Genomic DNA, 17,404 nt, shown 5'->3' on the forward strand with positions numbered 1-17,404 from the left:
CTGGTTTGACAGTGTCAACACGGGACACTCCCATAGATGCCACCCACTGGATTATCACAAGCTGTAGAGTAAAACCCAAGATACACTGAGCATTTCAAGAGATCTTTATTTTCTTCTGAAACATGTCTATGTTATTGTAATCAGGCGATCTCATGAGCAACAAGCACTTGAAACCTACAAAATACTCACTCAGTGTGTCACTAACTGACTTTCTGGGGGTGGCACTTTCTAAAACTGCAATCCTGCTTGTTCACCAGCAGAGTGAGCTCTAAGTGCACACTGCTTGCTGGAGTTGAGGATCATACTCAGAGCTGACATTTTGTGATTCTCATGATATCCTAACAGGAGTGAAAAGCTGTACATGCTTGTACAAAACACCAGATGGCGCAAAACAATGAGGATCCAGTCCAGGGAGACTTCCTCAAAAGTATGTCAACTATTTATAACTTTTCTGCACCCTATGCTGGGGTTTGCTTTTGTTATATACTACCACGAAAGAAGAAAAATCAAATGATGGCGACATATTTATCTCATCTGCAGCCCTCAGTTGATGCAAGCACAATACAAAGTTCACTGATCTCAACTACAAATGATAAGGAACACTGAGAAGTCACTTTTACATATTAAACACAGGTAACACACTGGTCTGAAACACTTTATTTTTCTTGTATTGTCATGTCAGTGTCACAAGCTGAGGCCAATCAGCCCTGAGGCTTTCAGACAGCAGTAGGATAAAAGACATGTGATTAAAGCTGCTGCAGAGGAACCTCCGAGACATGAGCCTGCAGGGAACCCATGACCCCAGTGTTATATCATTAGACACGCAATTCTCACCAGAATGAAGCCTTAAGCCCCACATGAGCTCATATCATCAAGAATGTTAATAAATGATACGTTTTCGGCTTGTTATTTTGAGCTGATTGTTGCCACTATGGGCTCTTTTCTGGGAGTAAACACAGAGGTAAAGAGAGAAGTTGAGATGAAAATAAAGGCTTAAAAATACTTCTGCAAAGATTACATTTATCTCATGTTAGGGGGCCACTTAGGGGCATGTCAGCAGCCTTTTTTGCTGTTATCACACACATGCAACAGGCAAGATCAAGATTAGTTTCCACTGTGGGCCCCTGTAAGGGGAAGTTCACTACATTGTGACAAAAATATATTCATACAGGCTACATTTCACAAGTTTGTTCAAATTGGTGAGCTGTTAAGTTTTAAATTTACACACACACACATGCACGCGCACACACACAAAGTGCAGTCACCTATTTTCCCCCTGTGCTGACTCTTTTTACTCACTACTACAACTTTGCGGCTGAGTGTGGGCCCCTAGTTGCTTCCTGTTTCAGTCCTTCACACACACTCTTACACAGACATATTTGCCCTCACCCAGTGTCAGTACGACATTTACACACCGTTTTGAAACTGTGTAGAGTAGAAATAACATGCGGATGCACAAACACAAGCAGCTAGAGTGGCTTAAGAGTGAAGCCTCTCTGGTCACAGCTCTCCATCCAGTGCTGAGAAACAGAGCAGAGGAGTCAGAAAGAATTGAGACATTATTCCAGGCCAAAGAAGCCAGGCACTCCCACCGCCTCTCCAGACCCACACCAGCACTGGCTACTCAAGGCTCACTGTTCCAGATCATAGTTCTGAGGAATCTTATCCATATATGTAACCCCCAATAACCACATGCTTACTTCAGGAATGAAAGATCTGGTCTTCCACAGGGGCCTCATTACAGATTCTCATTCACCTTCGTGTCCTTAGAACCAAACCCAAGCTGTGGATTTAAGAAAAACAAATCTTATTGCAGAAATTAATGGATATAACATAAAACTCACTCCTGAAAATCATTGGTATCCATGTCAAATAATTTTTTAAGCTAAACCAAGCAAGATTTTTGTGTAAAATGCAGTGTCGAAAATGTCAAAGTGGGACTACTAAACACACCTACCTAAGAGATCTGAGATTTACCTGCTTTTCTAATATACAATAGACAGTATATAGCAGTGTTTTCCAAAATGTTGATAGATTCCTCCAAGGGGTTACAAGATAAGTCAGATGAGTCGTGAGATGAATAAAAAACATGCTCTGCTGCAGAAATTACTCAGTTTCTCTGACTTTTCTCTAATCTTTAGTTTTTTCGTATGAAGTTCTGGATTGTTTTAGGCCTCTAAGAGATGAAAAATATGATATTAGAAGGAAAGTTATGATGAAACTCAGTAGGCCAGTGGTTCCCAACATTTTTCCTTATGGGACCCCTATTTTACCACTGAGTTATAACTTTTTGACACATTTAGTGTCCTCTTCTCCCTGACACTTAGCCATGGTTCCATTTGCTCTTTGGTTGTTTTAACTACATACTTTTGTAACGCAGGATAAGACTATTTAGCCGACTTTCTACACTATCTCAGCAGAGAGTGAAGGCTCTAAGTATATAAAGATATAAACTTTGGAAAGAACAATTACATTTGGTTGTTTTCTTCACATAAATGAATTAATTGCTGAGACACATATAAAAAAAATCTTACATTCCTTAAAATCAAGAGGGCCTTGTGATCCCTCATGAAGCTTTGGTGACCCCAAGTGGGAGTTGGGACCCCCAGGTTGGGAACCAGTGCAGCAGTTATATGCAATTTACAAGCTGTCGCAAGTAGACATGGCTTCAATTTATGTGGTCACAAGCCAAAAAAAGTTGGGAACATGTACGAACACTTTTCAGTCCACGTAAAAGTGATAAATCAAACTTCAACCTCACTGACCTGCTGGTGAGTCGGTCATTACGCACTCAGAGCTTTATTTTAAATTCTAGGGGCAATCCCAAAGTTTACTAAAGATAAACAAAAGGTCATACTTAATTCAGGGGAAACATCAGTCTTTCATAAGATGATTTCCCCCAAACCTAAAGCTACGTAAGGGGAAATAAAAATGGAAAACTGGATGTTAAGAAGTTCAGGGGCAAATATTCACTGCTTCTCAAACAGAAGCGAGTGAGGACACTGTCTAGACAAAGCTGGACTCACCAGTGTTAAATCCGTATCCCGAGTCATCCCTGTGGTATCCTTAACATCACACACTGACCGGAAAACATGCACATGTTGTGTGCAGCTCTCTGATGTCACATGGCTTCTGGGAAATGAAGTTAAGGTTTTGCAGTTTACTTCTCAGTAAGAGCTACCAGTATGACCAGTGCTGCTTCATTTTTTCCTTAAATCACACAATATGACAAAAAAAGGTCTGTCTTCTGCTTGTTTTCCATCTTTCTATTTGACAGGTTCATACTGTCAGACAAAGCACACCGCTGGAAACCTTGGAGACTGTACCAAAGCCCAGCTGGCCCTTTTACCATCAATACCATGGGCCCCAAAACACAGTGACTCCAAATATCATTGTCTCAACATCTGGAACAGGTCTCACCTTTCACTGTCAAAACTGTAGCAGAAGGTACAGTGAAAGCCTGCTATCACCGTGATTAGACTTGTAGTTTCACTTCTTATGAAGCAATTTGCTCTCTATCCAACCTTGAAAAAACATCCAAAAGTTGTAGTAATCACACATAGGACACTGTCATCCTTCAATTTAAATTTAATCATGAAACCAGCAAAACTCTACTGAAGAGGCTTCCGCCTACAAATGGCAAACAGATAAGGCTGATTGCTGGTCATGCATGCAGATTTCCCTCTTGATAGTCACAGGTCTTGAACTGATTGCATGAAATATCAGATCTTCCTGGTAAACAACCAATTTAATCATTCATATATGTGAACGTTTCTGCTTAGTACTCACACAATTTAAGACAACATTAAGAACACAATCACGCACACACACTCTTTTCAGCACAGTCATTTGCTCCCTCACTCATTTATCCCCTCATCCAGCCCGTCACGCACGCATATCCAAAACTCACAAATATATTCCATGCCCTCTCCTTCTCTTTCTCTCACAGAAACACACATATTGTCACGCTCATGCACAGCTCCGTACTACACGGCCAGGGCCAGATGCAAACCAGATGTTTCCCAGATGTAGATAAGGGTGAAAAACACATCAGCTGAAGCGCACCACCTTTTCACCTCAGCTGCACAGAGCAGAAACACACAACCCTACTGGAATTATGAATGGTACATACAGTTTATCAAAGTTGATTCCTGCAGCTACGTGCATTGTATTGAAGACAAGCATACACTATGAAGGGTGATTCAACATGAATTAATGAAGGTTTTCATTTGTAATCGTCAGCTGTTGCTCAAAATAAACACACAGTTACTCAATTTTTTGCTTGACTTTAAAATAATGCTTCATATTTCAAATATTTCTCCCTCTCGCAGAAGCTTTTTCTCTAGTCGTGACATATTGAACTACTCTCAAAGTTACCACAGCGAGACCAAAACAAGTCCCTCTCAGACACATATGCAGGGACGAAAACAAAAGATCGATTTACACCCGCCTCGTTCCCGCCCTTCAACCCTTCCCCTCCTCCTCTCCTCCTCTCCCCACGCCCACAAACACACTCTGCAAAAACAATATTTCAAAGAGCACCATGTTATCACCACATAGCATGAGCTGCTTCTAAAAGAACAGCCAATGCTTTAAATGTACAGATAAATGCACAAGGGCAACATACACACACTCAAATACCTGCACAGCCCACCAGTGCTCAAAGAAAATAAATGTGAGACGCCAATCTGTATGTTACACCGGCACCCCCCAGGCCAGCCCCTGAGGACCCCCCAAAACAAACACAGTGAGTCAGGGTCTCCTTGGGCGCATTTCATCTTAAACCCGTTCACCCTGACACGCAAGCTCCCCTGGTGAACCCCTGACAATATCCAGCTGCCAGCAAGCGGCCTCGCTCTCCCTGCACCCCAAACTTTTCTGCTGACCCACACACACACACACACACACACAAACCCCCCCCAATCACACACACACATACATGCATCAACCAGCCCATGAAATCAGAGCACAGCTCACTCCTCCTCCCCCCAACAACCCCACCTGTGGCCTCCACAGCTGGGCGAATACTCCCATGGAAACTCCTCCCATCTACGTATGGAGTACTTATGTACGTGTGACTTCAGTTTTGGGTTCACTGCCATTTTAATTCCTCTGCATATTTCTCCACACCCCTCCCCCTAAAAGGATAAGGAGCCCAATTAAGTTCACACTGCACAAATGATTTGCATTTGGAGATAAGAAGAAGCTTTGCATATCTCAGCCTTTATAATAAAGTTACCCCACATTCAGTATTCATATCCCAGTAAGAATAGATTGGGTGATTTGAAGGTCAAATCTAAGTTAAAACTGGTGAAAAGAAAAGCATTGCAGATGCATAGATTACATATTAGCTGAACAATTAATTATTTTGTCTCTGAAACAGCAGAAAGTAAGAAAAATTACAATACAAATTACAACTTCAGGAAGCCTAATTACTCAAATTTGAGTATCTGGAACCAGACATTTTTTTGGCATTTTTGCTCAAAAAATGACAAAAAACGATTAATTAACAATCAAAATAGTTTGCCAGTTCATTTTCTGTCAACTAATTTTCTCAACTAATTGACTAATTGACTAATTATTTCAGTTCTCACAAATAACTGCTGTTTTAGCACCATTAAAATGACTATATTTCAGTGTATACTTAGGACCTGCTACACACTGAAATATAGTCATTTAAATGCATTTAAAACAATTATATGTAATATAGTTCATTTTTTAATTAAATTCAGCAATTATTACCTGTAAACCTGTAAATCCATGCTTACTGGGTCATGTCAATTTTTCATACAACTACTTAATATACAGTCATGTTGCTTCTCCACTGTTATAGCCTACAGGTAATGTTATTGTTCTGGGTTAGATCTGTATCTACTGTGTAAATGTTTGCATGTATACATGTGCATATGTGCATGTCAGCGTATATGGATGAGAAGTGATAAGTCACTTGTAGAGGTAAATTAGCAAGTGTGAGGCTTAAATCTCCAGTTAGCAGACAGCTCTGAAAGGTTCTCTGACTTCTTCTGTTTCCTTTACTCTGTTTTATTTCCTTTACAGTTTGCAGCCAGGCTCTTCTTCTCTCTTGAGGTTTGTTGTGGTGCGTCAGTAAATAATGATTGACGTAAACAATCTGCTGTCTGCGGTGAGCCTCTTCTCTGTTTGTTCTCTGCAACTGAAGGGCAGAAGGATGTGGGAACCCCCCCCCTACTGCACCTGTGAACCAACAACTTCCTCTGCTTTTTTTCTGCCCTCCATCTCTCTATTGCAGCTTCCCCTTCACCAGAGAGACTTCCTGCTGAATTCAAATCGCCATATGGTACATGTGATACATCCTCTTCAACAACTCTCGGTTTACTCTCAGAGTCTCATGAGCACTATGGTGAAAAACATCCTCAGCAGCACACTCTCGGTTTCAAGGTTCTGGTTAAGTCTATGACCTTTGACCTACGGCTTTCTGAAACCTCTGACACGCCTGGAGTGAAACCAAATGGCATTTAAACAGCGAAGTTACAGTTGTATTTTCAAAGAAGAGAACACTATCTCAGTTGGTAGATGTAGATGTAGATGTGCCATCACAGTAACTAACATCACATTTCACTCACAGTACATCTGAACTGCATTTTGTTCCATGCTTCTGTCTCTTTATTGACTACCCAAATGAAGAAAATGTCCTTTTTGAGATAAAATGTATATAGGACAAAAGTTTGAAGCATGTCGAGGACTTCATATTGACTACATCTGCCTTTAATTAGTCTTAAGTTCATTTTCTGTGTTGTTGCTTTGTTTTAAACTGAATTCCTCATAAACTTTCCTCACAGGACTAGATGAAAATGATTCACTTGACAACTGTATTTTCTGAGCAGCATCCTTTCACAAGGCGTTGTCAAGCTATACTTGTATAATTATCCCTCTAATCTGATAAATGGCTTCCAAAACCATTACATTCCACATCATTACCAATTGAGGAATTCAATTTTTTTTTGCAAAGCACAAGACCCACCATGACAGCTCCCCAGCACATCTTCTTATGACCCAAGTCACATTGTACTATGTGACTGTTGTTTGACAGGAATGCTAATGTATTCAAAGGGCACTGACCGTGGAGGGAAGACAATGGTCTTAATGACTGCGTAGCCAACTGTAACAAACAGCACAGGATTAATGATGGGAGGGCTTGGGATGACACACCAAAACACACAACACACTGTAGACAACAAGAAAAGGATTAGGAGTTTAATGTAGAACAATAAGCTGACTGTAAATACAGGTCAAGAGGGCTGACAAAACAGTGAGGGATCATGCTGCTGAGGCCTCATTGTCTGCTGACGGACCCTCAAATATGACAGTGTACAAAGGCCACTTGACACACAGATTAGTGGGGTATTAGGGAAGTGGGGCACCATCCTAACTGACCATTATGTGTCATGATGGGAAGAAAAGAAACAGAGATGATTGTGCTGTCAGTGGAGGAGCAGATCATCCAGAAAATATCATCACTTCTTTTTTTTTCCTTTTAGGGACTGTACAGAAATTATTAGGAGGGGAGGTGGGATCAGAAAAGGGAGAGGTTAAATATTTTTTTCTTTTTGCTAAAGGGAGGGTAGTCTAATTGTTTTGGGACATCAGGGGAGGGTGTTTAGTTTTTTCTTGACCCAGATTTATATTTTATTTCACATTTCACTTCTGAGATTTACTAAAAAAGACAGAATAGTTGTTACTAAAGGACTAAAGTGTGTTTTGCCATATGTAGAGGACAACTATCTCTGTATCTGGACTTTTTTTTTCCACTCTCACAGTTACAGAACTAGCTAGTAGAACCATAATGTGAGTTTTGAGAAACAGTACACATGCTGTATAGTGCACATAACCATTTACTATATGTAAATAAAGTAACATCACTTTTTTTTTTTACCATTCAATATTTATTTCAGCACTCCTTGAACTCTTACACACCTTTGCACTATTTGTATCCTGTTTACAGTCTCCTCGTGTATCTTTCTGATGATCTTTGTGTTTAAGCACATTGAGAGCCACGACAAACCAGAGTCAAATTCCTTGTATTTGTTAGCATACTTAGCCAATAAAGCTGATTCTGATTATCTCTATAAAGAGCACACCATTTTTTCATAAGACAGAACTACAGTAAAGTGAAGTGTATCATACAGAGTTAACCTTTGACATAATGCATGTTGAACACAACCCAACATGTTCTACTAAGGGATGAAGCAAAAATACTTTGGTGCTGAAACCTGTGGCCTGTTCACTTATTCAGTGACAGTGGTAACAACTGTCCATTCAGTAGCTCTTGGTTCATAAATAGAGAGCAGCTGGAATGCTCAATAAACAGAAAACACTATTTCTTATGTTTTGGCAAGTGGTAATTCCACCTCTGATGAGTTATTATTTGGGCTATGTAAAAATCATTGTTCCATTAAGATATTAGGGCTGTTGCAATTTTTTTCTAAGTCAATGAAGGATTCAAAGCAAATATTTATTACCCTGGGGACCCTCTGCAATACTTTCTTTTCCACCAACCCGAATATTTTTTTCTACAGTCCCTTACCATTCAGAATCCAAGTAAATGAAGTCCGAGGTTGACATTTATAGTGTTCTGTGGAACTCAAATAGTTTTGTTTGCTTTGAGCCTTGCGCTTAGCTGCCTTGAACTTTTGCTAAGCCCCACATGTGAAAACAGCGTTTTCTAACCAAGAAACATTCCACAGTGGTGACATACTTACTTCTAGTCCACGGCTGTCACACACAAACAATGACCGCTCCGTGATCACTGCTACCTGCTTATTAAAGCAGTGCATCTCATAAACCGCTGCAGACACATTGCCTGCATTTGCAGAGAGAACGTTACTTATGAGACAGCCAAGGCGCTGACTAATGTGTAAAAATAGCAAGTATGTGTGTAAAACCTGGAATAACCTTTCTGAGTGAGGGGCGTTGGCCAGTTCAGAGGCTTCTCAGATGATTCCTACATTGTGTCATTGAAAAGCTATGCAACAACAAGGCTGTTGTAATGACTGAAGAAAACGTGTAACCTGTGAGAGCCTGTGTAATAATAGGAAATTGGAGAATCTCTTGCACAATGACAATAAGAGAGGAGAACCTACTGTATGTCATAATAAAATGAATGGGAAGATGGAGATGTGTCATAATAGTAATAGAAAGCAAAAGTGATGAAATGAGGAAAGGCTGTTGAGCAGTCATTCATGAGTTAGAAGAAGAGTTTGAAAAAAGAAAAAGAGGTGTGAAATGTAGTATTTAAAATCATCAATAATATTTTAACACTGAGTTCCCTCGTCACTTTAAATAGAGGCTGTAAATATATTATTTTTTAATTTAATTTATCTTATGATTATTCTCTCAATTAATTGATTAATTATTGAAAAATATCCATCAAGAGTTCCAAGAGTCCAAACTGGTATATTGAAATGTCTTGTTTTGTCCAATGAAGAGTCCAAAACCCAAAGACATTCAGTTTATTATTAAAAAGTAGTGATACTGAGGCTGATACTGGGAAATGTTTGTCATATTTTGCTAAAAATATGACTTAAAATGACTTGGTTATCCAATGATACATTGTTGCTGATGAACTTTATGCTGATTGATTACTCTACTCTACAGAGTTTCTACCCACATGTCTGTACACAATAGCTATGTGTTTATGTCTCTGTAAGCCTTCTGTGCTTTTTTTTAACTGTATGTCTTCTGTATGTGTATGTTCCGGTATATTTGTATGATACATTGTATATGGTATATTTTTTTCCCCCGTTGAAGGGTTTTTCCTTATTTGAATCATGGGTCTAAAGACAGACGATGTTGTATTGTTGCACAGATTGTAAAGCCCCCTGAGGCAGATTTGTGATTTGTGATATTGGGCTACACAAATAGAACTGACTTGACTTGTCTGGGAGTACATTGAGAGCCACTGGAAAATCCTTATGTGTCGGCCAATAAAGCTGATTCGGAATAATTATCAACATTTTATATCATAATAATTTCAGTTCTATTAATTTTAGTTAATTATAAGTCTACTGTTTTGATTGCTGACTCAAATTGTATTCATCCAGGTAATTTTTAATTCCAAATGATCAAGTACATTAAAGCAGCAGAAAGTCTTAGTCTTAGTGTAAAAAGGGCTGTAATATTTTTCCTCACATGGCTCCATTATGATAATTATATTGTAAACATACTAAAAGAACCTGCCTTTGACTTTAGATAAAATCAGATTAGTCTTTGACCAGTAAAAACTTTAATTTCATTTGAAATTATCATCATACATGTTTACATATCTATCATTATACATTAAACATGGCAGGTCAGTTAAGATGTCAAATGAACATGATCATGTACCGGGCGTCTCAGTGATTTTTCCCACTTCATAAACCAAAGCAGACAACATATCCAAACAGGGATGTAGCAAATTTACAGAAGAAGTCAAAATGGAGCTGTCTGTCCCGCTCACGTTGCAACTCAACGTGACTTGAGGATGTGGGCGCGGTTCCAAAACAGAACGTGATGCAAGCGCTACACGAGAATGTGTGTCACATTTGAGGAAGAAGGGGAAATGGCCGCCATTGCCAAGATATTTGACCTACTTCTAGTCGCTCTGAAGGGGAGGCGAAGCACAAGGGCGCAACAGAGCGCAGGAGCAACAGGTTTGCAGCAGGAGCGCGCAGAGAATCAGTGCGTTTTTGCATCATGAAAACGGGGTAAGAATATTTATAATCATTATTAACACATTTATAAATATGCTACGCAATAAAATACTTTAATGCATTTCTCTTGTCGTGCATTTTTGAGATTTTTCTGCGCACTTTTGCAGCTTTTGCAGTTTATGCAACTTCAGCTTGTGCGTGCGCTGCGTTTAATAGTCGTAGGGATTTATGATAGCGATGTTTACATCCTGGCTGCGCTCCAACAAGACTGTTTTGATCGAGACACACGTGACCCACCTCTCTAATAGGACGTCCCCCTGAGTCCATAACAAACAAGTCGCAGATAAGGGGACACGACCAGACCCTCCCTATTAGTGTCCACTCAAACTTTCAACGTGAAAGTGTTTGTTTCAACTTTTTATTCTAACGTTGACTTGGATGACTTGTGCGTAATTTCTACAAGAAACTTTTGATTACTCATTGACTACTAATTGACGCTGATGGTAAGATGATTTTTATTTCTTCTGGTTTTAGCTTCACATTAGAGTTTATTTCAATTTTTTTTGTCTTTCTTATAAAGTCGAAGTTTGTCTTTGGTGCGGTTGAATGGAAAGTTGACGCTCTTCTGGAAAAGTTGAATCGCTTTGTCCTTTTGTTAAAATTGATCATTAATAATTATCTGCTTTAAAATGATTATATTTGGCTGTTTGTTATATTTGAATGGATATTATGTGGCTTCTGTGTGTAATATCAGTGGGAAGTGGCTTTACAATATGCGGGCTGTTTTAGTGTGTCGCATCTCATTGACCCACATCCTCAATAACTGCGTCACGAAATCTTTTTCAGTTATTATACAAAACATTTCAGCATCCTCTCAGCTGTTGTTTTATTCAGCGTTGCACAGTTGTGTGCTGGTTTTGCACACGCAGTAGGTGCATTTTTAACTGTGGGGTTTTTTTATTAGTGAGTTGGTGGAAAATACTGGTGGGTTTCTCGGTGTTTTTCTGGAAGTGCATGGGGGGACACACCGACCACAGTGAGTGGTAACCTGATCTGCATACCGCGCCCACTTCATATTCGACGCAAACAACTTTCACTCGGAGACAGCAGCAGCAGCAGCCCTGTCGGTAAAAGAAGGTCGTGTCAAGATGGTTAACCTAGATTTGTGAAAGATCTCGCGAGAATGACCATCTTTAACCCAAACCATTATCTGTCATTAACCCCAACCAAATGTTTTCTGTGCCTGAACATAACCAGACCTTAACTACAGCGTTGTCACATCATAAAACATAATTATTTTGCACAACGCTCACAATGAAGAAACAAATCTCGCGAGAGTCCAAAAATCTAGGGTAACCATCTAGACACGGGCATGAAAAAAGCCAAATGTTTTTTTCCCCCCCTTTTCTTAATGTTGTTACAACAAGTCTTATATTTATCTCATATTTATCCAGCTATGAAGGAATTAATAACGAGGAAAGTTAAGTTGTGCTGGTTAAATCTATAATTAATAGTGATTAAACTAAAGTATGCACTTGGGGAAATGTTTGAATTTGTCGGCTGCTGTGGTTTCAAACACATGTTTTTAACAGTTTATATGGGTAGACAGACATCATAAAATGACAGGCTATTTGACTTGTAAAAGTGCTCTTCATAGCTATATATTCTGTAAGTGTCAAACAATTGCGCAATGCAGTGCTTCCCCCCTTCAGCCCCCTCACAGGGGTTTTTTCAAGCGGGCCTCTTCTGCCTTACTTCAAGCTGAAACGGTAGTTTCTTCTATGTTTCTCCCTTTTCGGTGTTTTAACTGTGACTCACCACAGACATTTCAGTTAATTTCACTTAATTAAGCAGATAATGAATGGCTCACTGCTATAAAACTTTGCTGCACCAAAACAAAACACAGCTGTTAAATAAACTTGTAACTATTTTATGTTCTCGGGAAGAAGTGTATCTTTGTTAATGTTGTTCAGAGCAGAGATGAAGGTATAGGCAACATCAGGTTTTACTTTATTTTGAGTAAATAGGCCAAGATTGTTGCAATATCTTGGATTTGACTCTTGTTATTTTTAACTCTACTGGACAGAGTGAGATTAACCCACCACAGGAGACCCAGGGTAAAAAAAGGAACTGTGGGGCCCCTATTCAGCTCCCCCGTCCCCTTGTCTCCAAGTTAATTTGTGACAACTATATTACATTTAAACATATAGCATCATAAGCAAACTATTAACTGAAGTATTAAAGGGATTTTAAGTTTTTGTCACAGGGCCCCTATGCAAGATGGGGCCTCAAGATCAGGTTAAAAATGCAGGAGTCAGACTTACCAGTATAGTTTGTCTGTTAATGCATATTACCAAAGTAACTGCCAATTAATCATATTACAGTAAACTAATTGCAGTGCCTGGGCCCCAGTGCAGTAGAGCATTAGCGATGCATTAACAATGTTTAAATGTTGGTCAAACACTTAAAGGAAATGTTATTGATTTCACTCAGCTAGAAGAATTATTGTAGTTCAGAAATGCAAAAGTTTGCAGCCTTTAATATCAGGAAAACACAACATTTTAGGCCTTATATAGTATAGTATAACATCAGTAGTAACACAATATCTCTATAATAGTTACAGTCCATCCCTAGGACACGTGCTGCACTGTATATCATTTGAGCTCATCTTGTTTTACTGCCTACACACAGCTGATAAAGCATTGAGTAGTCAAGTGGGAGTCAAACATAGGCTCAGAGTCTACAAGGATGTGGTTATATAACCCACCTCCATGTAAAATATTATGACTCCATATAGAGACAATGCAGGTGGCGATACGATGAAGTTGAAACTCAAAGAGCAGCGCAGCACTTACCCTCAGAATTCAACAGTATTGCTCTAATTAACTTTGTCAGATAGCAGCAGGGGAGTGCTGCAGACATTCCTCACAAGTAGCCCATATGGGCCTTTTCTCTGTGTGACCCTGCCAACCTTTACTGTCGACCTTTGGCTGCCAGACACCAGAGCAGGTGGAGAATCAGGTTCATTTTGACACCGTGGCAGGGCAGTGAATGTTGTTGGAGATTTATTTGGTGTTCGTCCAGTTACCTGTTGCTGAAGTAATTACTCGGCAGGTTAAGGCACACATGCATTTGATCACATAAAACACAAGAGGCGCCCAAGAGGGCAGATACCGGTGTGTGTGTGTGTGGGGGGTTTGAGCCTTAATAGCTTGTATGTGTGTGTGTAATCCAAGCCAATAAAAACCCAGATCACACCTCATTGAAACTCTGCAGGCCTAACAGAACCAACGCTCAACCTCTGCCCTTTTCCCACTTTGAATGTCTGCATGTGTTTGTTCTCTGACAGGGACATGGAGATGGCCTCTTCATCAACAGCAACAGCAGGACCAGCTATGTCGTCTGACTCAGAGCTTTCTCGACTCGGGGGCATCGAGGCCTTGAAGCTGAAGGTGGGGCCGGTGCGGAGGAATCTCTTCGGGCCCGTGGACCACCAGCAGCTGCAGCACGACTTCCAGCGGCTGCTCTGCATGAGCGTGGAGGTGGCCAACAAGCGTTGGAACTTCGATTTCCAGAGTGACGTGCCGGGACAGGCCTCCAACATCGAGTGGGAGGAGCTCAGGTGCCAGGACGTGCCGACGTTTTACCGCAGCTGCACGGTGAGGCCAGTGGTGCGGCCTGGAGGCGGGGCGGCGAAGGGCAAGAGGCGGATGTCGTCTTCGTCAGGCGAGGGTTCGCCAATTTCTAGCAGCTCGTCAGGGTCCGGGGATGAGTACCTGGAGGTGACCACAAGGGGGTGCTACAGGATCCAACGGCTGGGAAAACATAGACAGGCTTCCATCACAGGTAAGCTCATGAAAAATCCTGATATATATAACGACGTAGAGAACAGATTTAAGTCATTTTTCCTGACGTTGTCCTCTTGCCCTCTCCAGATTTCTTCAAGGTGAAGAAGAGGAAGCTTCTCCACTACAAAGCATCCTCTCGGCAGTAGAAAAGCACAACGAGACCCAGAGGAGGATCACTTAGTGGTCGACATCCTCTACACGTCACCTCACATAGATCTTGTATCTTATGTATATATGTAGCATTATGTAACAGACTGTCCACAAGCTCATGCAGCATGGGCTTAAAAACTCCTCTGACACCACATACCTTAAACTTTCAGCACAAGGAAGCTACGATTTTCCTAGTTAATCAAGCTCAGACTTTAACAACGGTTTTTGTGGATAATTATAAATATTATATACATCTTATATACTGTTTTTCTCAGCTTTAGACTATACTGTGAAATGATTTTGAATGCACTCTTTCAGGAAATAACAGAAAATGAGCTCTTGTTCTAGGAGGTTAATTTTCTTCTGAACGGGTCTCAGATAGTATTTGTCAAGGTCCTGACCTCAGTCCTCGACCTTTTTTCTCCCTCTTGCTAAAAGTCATAAGAGGTTTTGATTAGATGAGTTACTATTCCTGGCCGCGCACCATGCTTACAGACTTTAGCCTCACCCCCACCGCTCCGAGAGCTCAGGAGGGGTCAAAACCTCAAAATTGGCAGCGCGACCGTGATTAGCTCCAGGTTAAAGGTCAACGGTGGAGGTTCAGCGATGAGGTAATGCGGCTTAAATTCTGAGTAATAATAATAATAATGTTTCATATGTGACTATTTATTTATTATTCACGATGCTAGATCATCGTCGAAATAAATTAAAAATGGAAAAAAAAGAACAGATGAGCAATGTGTAAAACGAGGTAAGATAAGGTGTTTGTGGAACCCTGTGCCATTGCCCCCAAATTATGCCTGATTATGGCTCACATACACTCCACCGTTGCCACTTAAAAACATTGGCCATGTATAATTTACACAATCGCAATATAGCAAAACAAATTTCCAACTATTTTCACTTTTTGCTTTGTAATATTTGCATAACGGGGTTGTAAAAATCAGCTTTTCTTTGGCAGCAGACCAGAACATACCTTATTTAGGTTTTTTTTTTTTTTTTCAGCTTTATGCTTTTAACAATGTAGCATTTCCCACTCTTTGTCTTCATGTGATGTCCCAACTTTTTAAATATGCTTTTCTCCTTGAAGGGAATGTAGCATTTAATCACTGTGTTGCAGCTCAGATCAGAGGAATCAACACTGGTTCCGCTTCTGGTGATTTTATATGAAGAGTCGAGCCGCGTCACATTTAGTCATCAAGTGTTTGCATTGGGTATATATAAGCATGTAAGTGTTTGTGTGTGAATGTGTTGGTTTGGTGTTCGTGTTGAGGTTTTTCCCACCAGTTGTTAAAGTTGTGGCAGCTGAGGCAGTTGAACCAAAGAGGAATTACTGTGCCATTTAATTAGCAACACATCATTTATACAAGCCGCTCACAGCTTGACTGATCAGTTACGGGTCACAGAAGATCTCAAACCTGCATAGATCTTCAACTATATAGTGAAAACACACTAAAAAAAAAAAAAGACAAAGTCACTGTGTTTTTAAAGTTTTCTGTGATCCATAACTGCGCATTCTTCAAGTTTGATGTGCTTGCTTCTTTTTTCCTTTCCTACAGTGATTCTAATTTGTAAATGGATAAAAAGCCATAATCTGGATGAATCCACTCTTACTACCTCGTCAAGTGATTCAGTAAAATAAGTTTAACACAAGTTAAATACAAAAAAAAAAAAAAAAAAAAAAGCTCAGGTTGTTTGTGTCCACAGGCACTAAAGAGAGACAGAGAGACAGAAATAGGGGGGAGGAGGGGGGGCTTATTATTCTGTTGTGTAAAAGCTTCTTTTCACATCAGGTAAAAGAGTCAGTGTGTCAGAGCGGGGCCCAGCTCCGCACAGAGGAAACTCCGGTCTCTCGGGGGAGCCAGACGGCTTTTGTTGTCTCTCGCTCTCTCACTGCCTCACTTTGCTTTGACAGCTTTCCCAGAAATAGACAGACTAGGGGAGTGGAGGAGGGGGAAGGGGGAAGGGGGAAAGGGGGGGGCGGGGGGGGGGGGGGGGGGGGATGAGGAAAAGGGACTTACTTTAATAGAGAAAATGTCTCAGACCCCTTCTGGATCAAAGGATTCCTCCGGCCGGACAAGTGGCCTGTGATTCAGACAGGCTTTTGTCTGCCCCCTTAAAAAGTCTCTCGGTCTCTCTTTCATGAACCAACCGCCTCAGTCTCTGCGAAAAATTGGCATGAAAGCAGTCGTTCACAATCGTGTTAACACAATGTTGGGTTTTTTCATGGTTGTACAAGACTATATTTCACAGTTTTAAAAATAGCAAACTATTTGAAATTATTTTAAATTCGTCAGGATTACTTGTTTTATTTTTGTCATTGTGTGTGTGTGTGTGTGTGAGAGAGACAGATGTTTGTGTGCACCTACTTTCTCAGCGTGTTAAAGACGAAACTTTCAAAGTCTATATTAACTTATTTTGAGTTTGTATTGTTTGTTTGTAGGGAAATAATTATAAATTCCCTATTTTTTTTTTTTGTTGCTATAACTAACTGTGTTATTTCTGAAACTATAATCTTTGCACTACTTTAAACATTGTTGACAAGAGAACTATTTTTTTATGGTAATCTTTAAAAAAAAAACAACATACAAATCTTCACTGAGAAACTGTGGCACAGATGAGGAATTTCTTGACAATTAAATAACTTCCTCTCCCACTAGACTTGTCAAATTTCTGGACTCAGTTTTTGAATTTCTTCATTGGTTTCTTCGGGTTTCTTCAAGTCTGCTGGGAGGAAAA

The 17,404-nt window shown here is 40.2% G+C and overlaps 1 protein-coding gene across 2 annotated transcripts; it reads left to right on the forward strand.

The window, feature by feature from the left end:
* Positions 1-10,547: 10,547 nt before the first annotated feature.
* Positions 10,548-16,382, forward strand: cdkn1d (cyclin-dependent kinase inhibitor 1D). 2 transcript variants are annotated; one of them, XM_044343714.1, is made up of 3 exons: positions 10,548-10,721; positions 14,017-14,513; positions 14,603-16,382. In XM_044343714.1, the coding sequence occupies exons 1-3, from the start codon at positions 10,711-10,713 to the stop codon at positions 14,659-14,661; spliced, it is 567 nt and encodes a 188-aa protein (XP_044199649.1). In that variant the 5' UTR covers positions 10,548-10,710; the 3' UTR covers positions 14,662-16,382. The 2 variants fall into 2 exon arrangements, with proteins under 2 accessions (XP_044199649.1, XP_044199650.1); XM_044343715.1 differs by lacking the exon at positions 10,548-10,721 and adding an exon at positions 10,990-11,170.
* The last annotated feature ends 1,022 nt before the right edge of the window (positions 16,383-17,404 follow it).

This window comes from Thunnus albacares, chromosome 23 (genome assembly GCF_914725855.1).
Source record: "Thunnus albacares chromosome 23, fThuAlb1.1, whole genome shotgun sequence".
NCBI lineage: Eukaryota > Metazoa > Chordata > Actinopteri > Scombriformes > Scombridae > Thunnus > Thunnus albacares.

Coding starts and splice junctions, on each gene's coding strand:
- cdkn1d (XM_044343714.1), top strand. Junction 14,514..14,602: donor TAGACAGGCTTCCATCACAG/GTAAGCTCATGA, acceptor TGCCCTCTCCAG/ATTTCTTCAAGGTGAAGAAG.